The sequence below is a fragment of the Triturus cristatus genome, chromosome 3_1, assembly GCF_964204655.1.
Source record: "Triturus cristatus chromosome 3_1, aTriCri1.1, whole genome shotgun sequence".
NCBI lineage: Eukaryota > Metazoa > Chordata > Amphibia > Caudata > Salamandridae > Triturus > Triturus cristatus.
In genome coordinates, this window is record NC_140583.1 from 243,292,098 (window position 1) to 243,308,928 (window position 16,831).

The following is a 16,831-nucleotide window of genomic DNA, read 5'->3' on the forward strand; positions in this document are numbered from 1 at the left end:
TAGGTCGAGGGTGATTATCTTGACTGTGACTCGCTGGACTGGGAACGATAATGGAGACGTTACTACACCCCATTGGCCAAAATGAATGAGAAACTAAATAGGACTAAATCCCCTCCTAAAGTCACGTCAACTAGGAGCCATCTTGTTATTTTTTTCTTGTACTATTCTGAATCCTGTAAAGTAAAGATATTCATGAGAATCAAATATTGCTTTATTTGTATGTTTACATGAATAGAGTTAACTCTAGCACACTATAATCTTAGAAAGAAATGCCAAGTACATTTTTGTTCTAAAAATGTCTTTACTGGTGATATTGGCAAAACATTTGAAACATTGTAACAACTTGTCATTAATCCTACATTTTATGTCTGGTTCTTAACTTGGAGAGTTTTCTTTACAATATGTAATATGCAATTCCCATTCCAAGATGGCTGTAGCCATCGCCAACGTTTGACAGCAGACCAGGCATTTGTCAATCGCTTACCGGCAGGAAGAAGACTAAGCAGTACATTACAACTGCTGGCGACCCACGGTGCCGGTCAGAGGAAGAGATCTAGGAACCGACCTGAAAACACGTAAGCCTAGTGAATTCTAGAAACTGTACGCCGAACCGTAGAAGACACAGGCTGCAGGACAGCCAGGATGTCAGGAAGCCGAGAGCACAAGCGCTGGAATCGCGCGCCTGCATTGCCTACAAGTCCCAGCCTGCCCCCGGTTCGGTAGGGGAGGAGTCACGCCTACAAAACCGAAGAGACGCCCCATGGACGCTGTGCGTAATTCAAGGAAGCACGTCCGTCGTTGAGCAAGTGGGAGAAGCGTCCTCGCCTTCGCGTTATCCCGGAGAAGACGAAACAGAATGCGTGGAGCCTGCATCCGATAGAAGCCGCGGAGAAGAAACGAGCGAGTCGGAGACAGGGCCGCGGGTTCTCCGTCGACGGAAGACGCCGTTCGGAGGAGGCTCCCAGAGTACAGATAAGTGCAACATTCTCCTGGACAGGAGAGAACCGAGTCAGACCCTAAGGGTCCGTCCCGGGCCCAAGAACGAGCAGCTGGATTCTAAGTTGCTTAAAGTTACCGTGACAGTGAGCGGGTAACAGGATTCCTAGTGTTTAGTTTTTCTTGTTTCCATAGCGCTAGGGTGAGTGTTAGAGGTGTTTAAAGTCGTACTTTGCAGACCCACACTTTACACTCCCCCGATTCCCTTTTTTTTTTTCCTGCAGTAAATAGGAATATTTCGAAAGGAAAGGTGGGGTGGCGAGACTTTGGACACCAGTGAGGTACTACTCACTACGAGACTTCGAACTGTCGTAACTTACTCTCTGGTCAGAACAGGGAGCAGTTCAGATGTATTATTTTGTCATGTTGAGTCTCTAAAGGTACGGATAGAGGGGGCCCTCTTTCCGGACGAGAGAAGGTGTATTAGTTAATAACGTTTAAGCTCTTGCCTCTGCTATTTCCTCATGTTGTGGACTGCTTGTTAACGCTCAGGTTCAAACTATATCCTCAGAATGTACCTATGCTTTCATGACTAGAAGAAAAAGATGTGTGATAGTAATCTAATGTTGGCATAGGCGGAAAGGCGGTATCTTTCCAGAGGGTTAGCCCACAGAATGGGTCTGAGGTTAGCGAGAAGGAATGAGAGTAGCATTACAGAGATATAGGTATTGCTTTGTGTATTTTTTCGTTACAGGTTCTACTCCCCGCTGTTCCCTTCCTTCCCTTCCCTCACTTGATCGCTCTATACCTCCGTGCCTTTAGTGCAGGAGTTGGGGATATCAAGAGGTGGATACCATATGGCATCGCTCGAATCCTGAGGAGTACTGGACCGTGGACGGATCGTGACAGAATTACGCACCCACGTATTAATACTCCTCCCGGTTCGGGGGGTGAATATAGGGCCACAGTATGGAGGAAGTTTTGCAGGCACTAGCAGCAGTTCAGCAGGAACTGTCAGCCTCCAGAGTAGAAACCGCCGCATTAAGAGATCAAGTAGACAGGTTGTCTAGAAACCCCTTCAATGTCAGCACAGGATCTAATCCTATACATGTAAATGTGCCCTCACCCATACCATTAGCCAACCCTGAACGATATACAGGAGAACCCCAGAAAATTCAGGTATTTCTAACGCAGATCTTGATGCATTTTTCCTGTAGACCATCCTCTTTTCCGAACAACCACTCAAGAGTGGCGTTTGCCATCTCTTATTTGGCGGGAGATGCAGCCAATTGGGCAGTGCCATTGGTCAGGAACAACGATCCGATATTGTCCGATTGGGACGAGTTTAGGGTCGCTCTGGAAGGAGTTTTCGACAGACGCACGACGACATTCAGTGCAGACAGGGAGTTGTTAGAACTAAGACAGGGACGGAATGAATTGGTGACGTACTTGACCTCATTCAATCGGCTGGTGGCAGAAGCCGATTGGCCTGAAGAAAAAAGGATGTCACTCTTCTACCAAGGGCTTTGTAATGAGTTAAAAGACGTCATAGCCCGCATAGACCCTCAACCTCGTACATGTGCCGCTCTGGTCAGCTTGGCTCTAAGGTTAGATGGGCGCATATCAGATAGAGGTGGGGATAGGTTTAGGGGAGAAAAAGGCAAGAAAGAGACGGCAGGTACCGACCTGGCACCAGAACCCATGGAGGTAGGTGCCATTCGTGCCTCGTTGTCTCGTACGGAAAGAGAGAGCAGGAGAACTCAGGGGCTCTGTATGTATTGCGGGAAGAAAGGACATTATGTTCGAGAATGCCCGGCTAGGCCCAAGAAACCAGGGGGAAACAATCGCTATAGAAAAAATATAGCAGTAGTCACCAGTCCTGAAGGGGGCTCCGCTGCCGCGGAAGCTCCAGAGACGTCGGAGGGCAAACCCTGGAGAATCCCTTCGTTGGCTACCACGCAACAGGGACTAACCGAAAGACACATAGAGCTGGTTATGTGGTTGGACAACGGCCGTAGCCTTTCTCCGGTGAAAGCCATGTTGGACTCAGGAGCGACGGGAAATTTCATACATTCCGGGTTGGTGGAACAGTTGGGTATTACTAAGGTGGCTAGGGAGATTCCAGAAGAAGTATTGGCGGTAGACGGAAAGCCGCTTACTTCAGGTTTACTCATTGAACAAACAGAGGACCTAATCCTAACAACCAGAACGGAAGAAGGGAGACACGTCGAAACCGTAGCCTTAAACATTATTGAGGCTCCTCAGTATGAGGTGATCCTGGGTATGCCGTGGTTCTGTCTTCATAACCCAACGATAGACTGGAAAGAGAAGACAGTGTTCTTCAGGTCAGAATTCTGTAACGACCTTTGCATTCAGGGGAAGGACTCCGGTGCTGCTGCTTTAGCTTGCCCTTTTGTCGCCGCTACAGCAGCAGAAAAAGAAGTGAGTCTACCTAGGGAATACGCTACTTACGCTGATGTTTTCAGCAAATCTCAGGCCGAATCACTTCCACCTCATAGATCTTATGATTGCCAGATAGATCTGGTGGAGGGAGCCAGCATGCCCACCTGTCGGGTGTATGCTCTCTCGGAACCTGAGACGAAACACCTCAGAGAATACCTGGATCACTTCCTAGATATAGGGTTTATTCGTCCTTCCCGGTCCCCGGCGGCGTCACCGTTATTTTTCATAAATAAGGCGAATGGGGAATTGAGAGCCTGCTGTGATTATCGCATGCTGAACAAGAACACCGTTCGCAACAGATACCCGTTGCCACTCATCCCCGTCTTGTTGGATCAAGTGCGTGAGGCCAAGATATATACCCGACTAGATCTCAGGGGGGCTTATCACTTGGTGCGCATTCGCAAAGGGGATGAGTGGAAGACGGCGTTTAAAACCCGGTATGGGCTTTTTGAGTATCTGGTGATGCCGTTCGGGTTGTGTAACGCCCCGGCGGCATTCCAGTACTTTCTAAATGACGTCTTGCGAGAGTACATAGACAGAACGGTTATAGTGTACATAGACGATATCTTGGTTTACTCAGAGGCCAAGAGCTGTCATCAGGAACACGTGAAACAAGTGTTACAGGTTTTGAGGAAACATAGGCTGTTTTGCAAGCTGAGTAAATGCGAGTTTGGGGTGTCGGAAGTCGAGTTCTTGGGAGTTATACAAAGTCCTGAGGGTATGTGTATGGCAGAACGGAAAATCCAAGCGGTGCAGGAGTGGCCAGTGCCAGGTAATGTGAGGGAAGTCCAGTGTTTCCTGGGCTTCGCTAATTACTATAGACGCTTCATTCATGGGTTTTCCAGTATTGCCCTCCCGATTACCCGGCTACTCAGAAAAGGAGTGCCGTTTGCTTGGACCCCCGAAGCAGACCAGGCTTTCGGGTATCTCAAGGGAGCATTTACTACGGCTCCGGTGTTGCGTCACCCTCAGCTCGATACCCCATTCATAGTGGAAGCCGATGCCTCCAATGAGGCCATTGGGGCCATCCTCTCCCAGAGAGACAAAGACACTGGGCAGCTGCACCCGGTAGCCTACCTATCCAGGAAATTGCTCCCCGCGGAAAAGAACTATAATATAGCCGAAAAGGAGTTGTTGTCCATTAAGAAGGCTTTTCAGGAGTGGCGTCCCTATTTGTGGGGTGCCAGATTTCCGGTCACCGTATATTCCGATCATCGGAATTTACAATACCTAAAGGCTGCGAGACACCTGTCTCCCCGACAGATGAGGTGGATGCTCTTTTTTGAGGAGTACAACTTTGTTATCACCTTCAGACCGGGGGTGGATAACCGGAAAGCGGATTCGCTATCTAGGGTGTGGACCACAGAAGGGGCCTTGGAGGCACCCGAAGAGGCAATCATACCTCCAGCCAAGGTCCTCTGCACCATCAAGGCAGAGAATTATCTGGATGACATACGAAACTACAAGAGCCCCGAGGCCTGGGGCCGATGGGCTGAACAAAGACCGGATCGACTGATCCGGCAGGGTCTGCCTTTTCAACAGAATGGTCTGTTTGTACCATCACGGTCTCTTCAGAAAAAGGCCTTTGAGTGGTGCCATAAATCGCTGTTAGCAGGACATCAGGGCGTTCAGAAGACCATCCTTTTGATGAAAAGATCGTTTTGGTGGGATTCGATGGTCTCAGACGTCACGGAATGGGTATCCCGATGTGAGGACTGCGCCCGAGGGAAATCGAACAGCGCCTCAGCTAGGGGACTGCTCTGTCCCATGCCCACGCCGCGTTCACCGTGGCAGAACATTAGCGTGGATTTTATAACAGGACTCCCGGTGGATCAAGGGTGCTCAGCCATCCTGGTGGTGGTAGATAGCCTGACCAAGATGGGGCATTTCATCCCGTGCAAAAACGTACCCACGGCTAGTCAAACAGCCCAGTTATTGTTGCAACACGTGGTGCGGATTCACGGCGTCCCGCGAGTCATAGTGTCCGACAGAGGCCCTCAGTTCATCGCCAGTTTCTGGAAAGGATGGTGCCATTCCCTGCGCATAGACTCAGCAGTTTCCACAAGCTTCCACCCGCAGACAGACGGGCAAACGGAACGACTTAATCAAACATTAAAGAAATATCTGAGATGCTATGCTAAGGAGGCACAGGACTCTTGGGTTTCCTTGCTGTGGATGGCCGAACTGTCCTATAACAACACAACGCACAGTTCCATAGGAACATCTCCCTTTTCAGCCAATTACGGCTTCCACGCCAACGTCCTACCCATAATCGTGCCCAGAGGGGCGAGTAATCAACCATCGGTTCACGACCGAATGAGGTTGTTGCGCGAAGGACACGTGCTAGTACGGAAGCAGTTGGGAAAAGCGAAACTGAGATACAAAAAATGGGCAGACAAACATCGTGTGGCAGGACCTCAGTATCAGGAAGGAGACATGGTATGGTTATCCACTAAGAATATCCGTTTCAAACTGAGGAGTGTTTTCCACCCCCGATATATCGGTCCATATCAAGTGATAAAACGGATTAACCCGGTGGCTTACAAATTGCGCCTTCCGGGCTCTCTTCGGATCCACCCAGTATTCCACTGCAATCTCCTGAAGCCGGCAAAAGGGGGGGTAAAGAAAGCTCCTCCGGCGATCTCTGCGGAAGGACAGGAGTACGAGGTACGGCGCATATTGGATGCCAAATTCCGAGGTGGTAGTCTTTGGTTCCTGGTCTCCTGGGCCGGATACACTGCTGAAGAGGATTCGTGGGTGCCGTGTCGTGACGTCCATGCCCCGGCCAGGATTAGGTCTTTCTATCTACGGCACCCTGACAAGCCCGGTTCTAGGAGGCGCTGGGCAGGGGGACCTACTGTCAGGAAGCCGAGAGCACAAGCGCTGGAATCGCGCGCCTGCATTGCCTACAAGTCCCAGCCTGCCCCCGGTTCGGGAGGGGAGGAGTCACGCCTACAAAATCGAAGAGACGCCCCATGGACGCTGTGCGTAATTCAAGGAAGCACGTCCGTCGTTGAGCCAGTGGGAGAAGCGTCCTCGCCTTCGCGTTATCCCGGAGAAGACGAAACAGAATGCGTGGAGCCTGCATCCGATAGAAGCCGCGGAGAAGAAACGAGCGAGTCGGAGACAGGGCCGCGGGTTCTCCGTCGACGGAAGACGCCGTTCGGAGGAGGCTCCAAGAGTACAGATAAGTGCAACATTCTCCTGGACAGGAGAGAACCGAGTCAGACCCTAAGGGTCCGTCCCGGGCCCAAGAACGAGCAGCTGGATTCTAAGTTGCTTAAAGTTACCGTGACAGTGAGCGGGTAACAGGATTCCTAGTGTTTAGTTTTTCTTGTTTCCATAGCGCTAGGGTGAGTGTTAGAGGTGTTTAAAGTCGTACTTTGCAGACCCACACTTTACACTCCCCCGATTCCCTTTTTTTTTTTTCCTGCAGTAAATAGGAATATTTCGAAAGGAAAGGTGGGGTGGCGAGACTTTGGACACCAGTGAGGTACTACTCACTACGAGACTTCGAACTGTCGTAACTTACTCTCTGGTCAGAACAGGGAGCAGTTCAGATGTATTATTTTGTCATGTTGAGTCTCTAAAGGTACGGTTAGAGGGGGCCCTCTTTCCGGACGAGAGAAGGTGTATTAGTTAATAACGTTTAAGCTCTTGCCTCTGCTATTTCCTCATGTTGTGGACTGCTTGTTAACGCTCAGGTTCAAACTATATCCTCAGAATGTACCTATGCTTTCATGACTAGAAGAAAAAGATGTGTGATAGTAATCTAATGTTGGCATAGGCGGAAAGGCGGTGTCTTTCCAGAGGGTTAGCCCACAGAATGGGTCTGAGGTTAGCGAGAAGGAATGAGAGTAGCATTACAGAGATATAGGTATTGCTTTGTGTATTTTTTCGTTACAGGTTCTACTCCCCGCTGTTCCCTTCCTTCCCTTCCCTCACTTGATCGCTCTATACCTCCGTGCCTTTAGTGCAGGAGTTGGGGATATCAAGAGGTGGATACCATATGGCATCGCTCGAATCCTGAGGAGTACTGGACCGTGGACGGATCGTGACACAGGATGTCTCTGCATTCTCTGTGCACACTCTTCCTTTTACTCCTCCACCTCATTTTCGCGGTGCTTGCAGGGTGAGTGTCAACATCCGGGGAGGCTGCATTAGCGAACGCTCTAATGTGGGTTAGAGCAGCCTACTTTCCATTGTCAGAAGACGTTTACTTGAGGGGGTAAGTGGGAGGGCGAATTTCAGTTGGCCATGTATTTTCTCCCCACCACTCCACTACACCCCACTCCAACCATGTTACTTCTTCCCCTCTTAACCCTCACCCTCCCTTTGTCCGTATTAGCCATTCCCATATGAAAAAAGCGATAGGAGATGCCCAGCGCTGGCCGCATCACAGCGTTTTCTGCTGTCCTGTTGCTTTTCGGCCCTCCCACCCTCCCTCCATTGTCCTTTTGTTAAAACTGCACACACTAAGTGATCTATTGCAGGATGTGCAGAGGAACAGTTTACAAGAACCTCTAAAAGAGCACCATGAACGCTGCTTTGAAAAGGTTTAAGTGACAAGATTCCCAAGTCTGTGCATGCTTTTGTGAGCCCACAGTGCTCAAGCATTGTTTAGCAATGCCTGGAACTGCTGTAGAGAGGTGCATCTTGCCGTTGTGTGGGCTTTGACTATGTCAATGCACTGACACAGCAAAGATTGCAGATTGGAGATTACACATCTTGCAAGAACACAAACAGGAGGCTGGTACAAATGGATTGAAAGAAAAGCCTCAGCAGGGCACGCCAAATAAACAGACAAGACAAGCATTGGCATAGCCAATAGGTCTTGCATTTGGGACCTTATAAGTATTTAGTTATGCAGCACAATATCCTTGGTGCAACAACATCAACTGTTGCATGGCTAAACAATGCTGGTTTTGGCTCCCTTGGCCAAGAGAGCTCAAATTTCTTCTCCTAGTATGGTTAAGTGGTTCTCCAGGAGGCATTTGGTGTAGGTGGCATGTCCAGAGGACGAGAAGGACAGGGAGTAACTTTATTCCATAATCTCGAGATCCCATTGGTCATGGTGCGATACTCCTTCACCCAGGGAAGCATAATGTGATGTGGCCTCCCAGGAGGCAATTGTGCAGTGCTGAGGGTGACCCCCTACCTCTTCCACAAGAGGACTCCGAAGCATGCTGCTGATGAGGGATTCTCTGCCATTGCCTCGGCCGATATCCCCTGCCATAGCCTTGAAATGGTTGTGGTTGCTGGCGAAACTCTACTGAAAAGGCAGAGCAAGACCTGGACAGGGTGCAGTAGGAGGAAAGACCCATGTCTGGTGAAGTATTTAAACAGCTGGCATCCTGTAAATCCAAATACAAGTTATCATCATAAGGGCTCTCATCTTTAGGATTATTGTCATTCTGGGTCTGAATCGGGATAATAGTGAATTGTTTGCTGCCTCAGGGGGTAATTGTGGTAGAGCTTCTGAGTCCTGAAAAAACTATCTGCTCCGCTTCTGACATCGACACTTGAGTTGGCAACGTCTGTTACAGTGCCAAAAGGAGTACTGAACATTGCAATTGAGGTGGAAAGTCTGTGCAGGGGACTGAACTGATGGTGGTAACCCGACTGGAGGATACCTTGGATCCAGAAGGCACTCCAGAGGGATGCCAAGGAGTACCAAAAATGTTTTCTAAGGGTGTTTTCAGCTACCTGAGCTGCTGTGGGGTTGCCAATGGCCTTCAGAAGTCTGGCGCATCAAAGCAACATCAGAATTGGCTCCAAATGGGGGAAGTGACTTCATGGCCTAGAAGTACCAAGGGTGTTGAGCGACTACAAGTCGCAAGATTGGAGTTACACAGAAGAGCAGTCTATGGATTTCTTGACTTTTGTGGGCTTATTTGATTTACCTCAGCTTCTTGCCTTGAATGAAGGATGGCTGCAGGAGTGAGTCCGCACCCTCCACTTTGACCAAGACCAGACCTTCTGCACCTTCCCTCTGAGTTTCACAATGGTAAGTTTGGCTTCATGTTTCCAGATGCCCTTTGCGTTCCTTTTTATGCAGCAGTTAAACAACGCAAAGTCGTGTTTGAAACAGAAACACCACAGGCAGACCTTGTGGGTATCTGTTATCAACATTTGACGGTTAAAGTCCCTGCCAAGTTTGAACCTTGTGGTTTTTGGAGGGGACATGCACCATGCATACTGAAAAATTATGAGAGAATAGAAATTCAGCAAGGCTGACAGGCCTCCATGGCGATCCGGATTCGCGTCGGAAGGCACAGGAAAAAAAAAACGTCCGTCAGTGCACCAAGGTGGCACAGATATAATAATCCCCAACGTCAAAACAGGAACAGATCTTACGCAAAGGCACACAACACCAGCTACCAGAGTGCAAAGAAATTGCTACTGAAAATTCTCCGGATCTAGTCTGGCACCTGGGGGTATTCACAGGGTGAGGAATCTGCAATCATATATGAGCTAACGAGTTGTCTTACCGGTTTTAAAACTCTGTGATCTGTATATATCCCTGAGTTCTTTCATAAGACGATCAGATGCCTGCACGGATCCAGAAACTGCACCCTGAAAAGAAACATTAATTTGTTGGTTATTGGTTCATATTTATAACTAGGTGGTTCAACGATTGTTTTATTGAAACATAGGGAATGAACATATTAAATACTAGACATGTACTTTTAGTGAAACCTACTATATACCACAATTCTACCTGGACACGAAGCAATCCTAAGGAGATAAGTACTCAATTAAATTCCAAATGCAAGTGACTATGGTGGCACTGTAAGTTGTGACTACATGCCACCAATCTCAGGAATGGACCTACTGAAGATGCAATGCCTAAAATTAATTTGCAGAACATTTCTAGAAAAAGTCAACACCCCAACAAAAATTGCACATCAACATCCTGCAAATGCAGGCCATCTGGTTAACCATAAAATGTTTTCCACCCATGTGAAAGGTACATTTGTAAGAAGGACAGACCATGACCTTTAATAATTCAGTACGTAGGGCTTTAGATTTTCAATATCAGCAGGGTCCCAGCTGCGTTTGCGCTAAGTAATCACGAATGACACTGATTACTTTAGCATTCATAGTCCTACACCACAGGTTGCAGCAATCTAGAAAGTGGTCACTAGAAGACTTGTACACCTCTGCAACCACATCACTCCAACTCTCCAAGATTTCAGTGGCTGCCATTCATGGTGCTCTGTATTACCAACTGGGCAATCAACAGTAGTACAAAGATCTTCTGACACCTTCTTAACTTTCCAACTAGTGCCAAGTAGGAAACCCATATGCAGACTGGCCATGCTTCTTATCCCTACACAGCAAAAAATTCACTTTGAAAGTAAACCATTCTCATTAGATGACAACCAAACTCTAGAACTCTCTCACAGCAAGAATAAGGAACGGTCTTTTAAAAGAAGTTAAGGCCAGGCTGTTCCCAAATATACGACCCATTAACCAAGCTCCTCCATAAGGTGAAAACAAATCACCCATCCGGAGGACAGTTAGAAGAATTGGAGTATCTACAAGTGCAGCCAAAGTTTCCTCACAGCCTTCTGCTTGATCACATGGCTTTGTGCAGCTAAACGTATTTAGCAACATGCTCCACTTCTGGCCTCAAATACCACCCAGTGCTTTTAACATACCCCAGAATAAAACGTAGACCACAAAAATATAAAACCTACTAGGTAGCTCCATATTTGACCATCCAGGAGAAAATTTCAGGGTTAATATAGTGATATACAACATTACAAATACAGCAATACATTATTAGTCATGTTGAAGAATAATTTTCACAACAAGAATGCTAAAAATCATAGTGTGTATAAGTATGGACAGTTTCAATAAAAATATGGTTTTAACAGATTGTAGTTTCATAAGGCACTATCCTGACTTGGCAATTGCTTCCCTATCGGTCTCGATGACTGATAAACTGCAATCTCTCTGATGCGCACACTCCACTAGATGAGAAACAATGTTGTCTGTGCTTTTTATTGACCAGATACTAAGGGAAATATATTGATAACCCCAATAATCTGTCCCATATAAGGTTGAAAATAGATACCAGTCAGAGCCATACTCCGTTCATTTACTTCTTTCACATCTGGGGTAAATCAGTGACTTATTTTGTTTTCTCCAAGCGTAACAGTTAATTCAAGCATATGCATCTCTTTTAGTTTCTTTGTTTTGTTTCCACCCATACAAGCTATAGATTTTTTTTCCCCTTCAACATTTAGGGTAATTTATTGGTGCAAACTCTGTATTAATATCAAATTGCAGTCTGGAGATATAATGAAACATTTGGTCATTTTTTCAACAAAGTTGCTCATTATATTGATGCATTTCCCAATGAAGAAACAAATCAGAGAGGAAGAGACCCATTTCTGAAGGCCACCAGTAGCTGGGACAAGGGGAAGTTTTAGTGCTGGAAAAAAGAATCTCTGACTTCGCAGAGTTCAGCTTTAAATAGCTAACATTCATCCACTCAACAACTGGTTTAAGACATAGTTTGAAAGAATCCAGGGGAGTGGGGGCATTTTCCTGAAAGGCCAGGAGGAGTTGGGCCTCATCCACATAACAGACAACTTTCACTCCCCATGATTCAACAAGTTTCGCCAGAGGCTCCAGATATAGATCAAACAGAGTGGGACAAAGAGTTGAGACCTGAGGGATTCCACATTCTAATGGTTTAGCCATAGAGGTAAAAGGAGGGAGATGGACAGCTTGGGAGCGTTCACTAATAAATGATTTCAACCAGTGCAGGGTTTGGTCTCTAATATCAATCCTCTCAAACAAAATAGAGTGAGAGACTGTATCGAATGCAGAGGAGAGGTCAAGAAGCAGAACCAAAACCAGAGTGCTTGAAACCAAATTTTCTATGATATATTCAGAGACTTAAAGTAAGGCCGTCTCTGTGCTATAACCCGTACGAAAACCTGATTGAGAGTTGTGGAGCAGACGGTTATATTTGACAAAACTGAAACGGCTGTTTATTTAGGGTTCTCTCAAGTAGTTTAGCAATATAAGTATGAAGTGAAATAGTTCTAAAACTGCTACGACCCTTGGGGTCAGCTGAAGGCTTCATAAGCAAGGGATGCAGAAGAGCTTGGTTTCAGCGACTTCAATGCGGTCTCCTCCCCTGACTTCGACACGACAGGTCCCCCGTCCCATAGCAGACTTGCACATGCGAGACAGTAGAAGAATTGGTCTGAATCACTGGGTCTCTGCGAGGCATGGCGCACCTGGCATCCACGCTCCAAGCAATTCACACATACCTTAGCAGCTCATCACACGCAGGCGCGTATCGATGTGATCTTCGTTCCCTCGACCGATTGTCTCATGGTCCAAGATGATTCCATCCTCCCTCGAGGTATATCTGACCACTCCCCGGTGATAGATACTACAGACCCCCCTCCCGCCTCAATGCATCAGACGTGGAGGTTAAGCGCTTGGTTCCTTCAGGACAGGGAGTTCTGGAAAGTGGTGGGACAGGAACTCAAATATTATTTCCAGACCAATGAGGGATCTGTATCTTCACCTGGCACCCTGTGGGAGGCTAGCAAGGCCTCAATTAGGGGAGTCGCCAAGAGCCAGTTCCAGCGGCAGGCGCAACTGGAGCAAATTACCTCGCGAGAGGCACAGGCTCCACGCCTTGAACAATCCTCCGCTCAGAATCTAGATGCCTCTGAAGTGAGGCTTCTTACTCAGTATCATGAATACTAATAAGGGACACAGGGGTGTAACTAATGTCTTTATTAGCTGGGAGTGTTTTTAATTGAGTACAAGCCGATATACTAACGCCATCATAGTGTATTTATTAGCTGGTTCGGGAGTGTTGGAATAGAGTACAAGCTGATATACTAACGCCGTCATAGTGGTTTGGTAGTTGTTTTATATAACGCAGTTATTACAGTGATAGAACCGAGGTGTTCACACAGCGTACAGACAGCAGCATGGCTTTTCAGAGTTAGTGCTTTGAAACGGACCGTTCAACTCGTCATACACGTTGCTTTTGATTTTCTAAAAGTCGTCTTTTCCCCCGTATACTTGCGACTATAGCATTGTACATTTAAATTACTATTGGTTTAGTACACCACTAGTTAATTGGCATATTTGGGTTATCCGTTTTTACATTTCTCATAAACACCGACGATTATACACTCTTTCAATATGGCGATTTCCCCCAACACACAGTAGGTGGCTTTCCGATTGAGAGACCGTCCTCTGTGTCGCCGAACGCACACACATATGGTTTGAATCGCGAACGCGTCCGGTAACCAACAGATAGTGTAAGCAACGGGATTTGTTCTCGGATCGTACAATCATGCATTTAGGTAAGCTTTTGTTGCGGGCCCCAGTGGTTATGACAACACTGATATGTTATTGAGAACATGTTACACGGATATTAGTAATAGTCTGACTCCTATGCTTCTATGATTTTTAGATTTTGGCCTCAGTTGGTGATTTCGAGGTAAGATATAGTTGCGAGACGCGTAATCAATTGTGGCATGATGGGGAGGAGCCTAGCGCGCAACCAAGATGGCCGCGTAGGTGCGAGGCTCCCGAGGACCTCCGCGACCTCCTGAATTAATCCTGGCGATATCCTGTCCTTGTTGAGGGGACTGTGTCGGTGAACCCGAGCTGAGGCGCCACCCGTTTTTTGGGCTCGAATCGGACCCCGAACACCGGTGGGAGCATCGATTGAAGGTTGCGGCCTTCTCCTCGCCGGCCCCCCGGATTGGAGTAGTGGGGCGATCCGGGGACGAAGTGAATAACAGCGGCGAGCGGGGCTGGGCGACTCGCGTACCCCGCACTTTCACTTTCGCTTTTGCGCCCTCCTTGCCTCAGGCGGGGTCGGGCTGCGGAGCGGGGTGCGGTGGTGTTGCCTTGTCCAGGTGCCCGGCTGACCCGCCGGCGGTGGGTTGACCCGCGGCCCGGTGGTCGCCCCCGCCCCCCCCCCTGACACCCGTGATTTGGTGTGGCGGCCCGTTTGGAGATCTTGGCACGACGGTGGAAGGGCCAGCATGTCCACCAAACAAGATGGCGACCGGGCGAAGATGAAGACAACCCGCCGTGGCACGGCGCACCAGGCCAATAGTATGGATCGCTATACGCTCCAGAAGGGTTCTCCGGAGACATCGCGGTCATCCCTGGTGGGCCCGACGGAGGCGCCTGCCCAACCGGTGGATCTGACCCTCCGGGACGTCATGGGCGCCATCGCAGAGATGAAGGCCTCAGTGGACCAGCGTTTCGATACCTTGGCGCAAAAAATTGACTCGGTCCTGGTGGATGTGGGCCTTGTGAGGGCAGACTTGTCAAAAACGAACGACCGAGTTGACTCCCTGGCCCACACCACAACGAGCCTCACTACGGACGTGGTGGCCCTCCAGAGGGAGGTGCGCCGGCTTGGCCAGGCGAGCGCCCTGATGGACCGGCGACTGGAGGATTCCGAGGGTCGGGCCCGGAGGAACAATGTTCGCATTATTGGTGTGCCGGAGGGCCGAGAGGCGGAGGCGGCAGATCTCTTCGTGGAAGAACTGATCCTGACCCATCTCCAGCCCCGGGGGCTGAGTAAGCTTTTTGCGGTGGAGCGTGCCCACCGGGTCCCTGGGGGCCGCCCTAAGACCGGTGCCCCGCCGCGGCCTATTATTGCCCGGATTTTTAATTTCCGGGACAGAGACGCCATCCTCCAGACCTCCAGGCAACAGGGACCGGTCAGGCTGGACAACATGGATGTACACTTCTACCCAGACTTTACTCCGGCGGTCCAGAAGCAGCGACAGAGCTTTCTTGGTATTAAACGTCGCCTAAGGGACCTAAACCTCAAGTACTCAATGCTCTTTCCGGCTAAGCTGAGGGTGGAGGTGGATGGCCGTACGCACTTCTTCGACCGGCCCGAGGTGGCTGGGGACTGGTTAGATACTTTGCCTGGAGATCGGGGTGGGGGGGGCGCGGCTGGCGGGGAGGGCCCGCCGGATCAGAATTGAGGGGTGACTGTATAGGCCTTGCTCTGGATATTGTTCCTTTACCATATATTGCTTTCGTATGTTCCCCTCCCATGGAGGTCGGGTGGGGTCTGCTGGGGGCTTCCCTCCTCCTCGGGGGGACTAGTTAGTACTTAGCTATGGGGCGACAGGCACACTGCACTTTGGGGGGGCTGTCTGGGCTCATGCAGGGGTGCAGGGAGGGGGGAGTTCTGTTGGGACCGGGGGGTGGGGGGGGTGTGTTTGTTAGCACCGCAAGGCAAACCCGCAACTGTTTTGTTGTTTTTAAGATGCTCGGTGGGGGGCGACCGATTGTTTTGACTTATGATGGGGGGTAGGGATTTGATTGTGTTGTCATGGAATGTTAACGGCCTGGGGGATAGGATTAAGCGTGGTGTGGTCCTGCAGTATTTAAAACGTATTTCTCCAGATGTTGTCTTCCTGCAGGAGACACACCTTATAGGTAACACCTTTCATGCAATGAATCGGCGGGGATATCGTTTGGCGGCCCACTCCGGCTTCACTTCGGGCTCGCGGGGGGTGGGTATTATGGTCAAGAACTCGCTCCCGTTGGAGATTGACGAGGTGCGCCATGATGAGAGGGGACGTTACACTGTTCTGGTGGGACGAATGGAGGGTAGAGTGTTTATCTTTATATCAGTGTACGTCCCGCCTGGGTTACAAGCCACTACATTTGCGGACCTGGGGCGCCTCCTTCTGGACCTTCCGGGTGGCCTGTTGGTGGTTGGAGGGGACTTTAACGCGGTTGCCTCTGGGTCTATGGATCGCCATCCCCCTAGGGACCTCCCCCGGGCACAGGCGTGGCTGCCCGGCCTTTTAGACACGCTGGGCCTGGTGGATTGCTGGCGCTTAAAGCATCCCGTATTGCAACAGTACACCTTCCACTCGGGGGCCCATGGTAGCCTCTCGCGGCTTGATTACATCCTTGTCCCGGCGGCCCAGGCAGGGAGGGTGGGGGAGGTGCGCCATTTGGCACGGGGTATCTCAGACCACTCCCCATTGTTGTTGCATTTCGATGTCTTCCCGAGGGGGGATGGCAGAGTGGCCCCGATCAATGCATGGTATTTGCGCGACCCCACCATTCGTGCCGACTTGATCAAATCCTTACAGCGCTATTTCGATGAGAATGTGGGGTCGGTCCCGTCTGCCATCTCCCTGTGGGAGGCTTTCAAGGTGGTTCTTAGAGGGGAGGCCCTCTCCTTTATTTCCAATGCCCGGCGGCGCGAGCGGGAGGAGGTGACCCGGGTTGAGGCCGAGATTGCAGAACTGGAGGGTGACCTGGGGAGCGGGGTAACAGACGCCAAGTTGCATGTTTTGCACTTAAAGCAGGCGGCCTATCGGGCCCTCGTCACGGAGGCGGCCAGGGGCCTCAGTAGAGAGCAGCAGGGGCGATTGTATGATGTGGGTGA

General features: G+C 49.4%; 1 protein-coding gene across 2 annotated transcripts in view; it reads right to left on the reverse strand.

Annotated features, from left to right (window-relative positions):
- The window catches only part of UBE2Q2 (ubiquitin conjugating enzyme E2 Q2), an 844,760-nt gene that overhangs the window by 245,782 nt on the left and 582,147 nt on the right, over window positions 1-16,831 (reverse strand). For both annotated transcript variants that reach the window (XM_085643780.1, XM_085643779.1), the window contains exon 6: window positions 9,891-9,975. In XM_085643780.1, coding sequence (XP_085499906.1) covers window positions 9,891-9,975 — 85 coding nt within the window. The remainder of the gene's footprint in view (window positions 1-9,890; window positions 9,976-16,831) is intronic.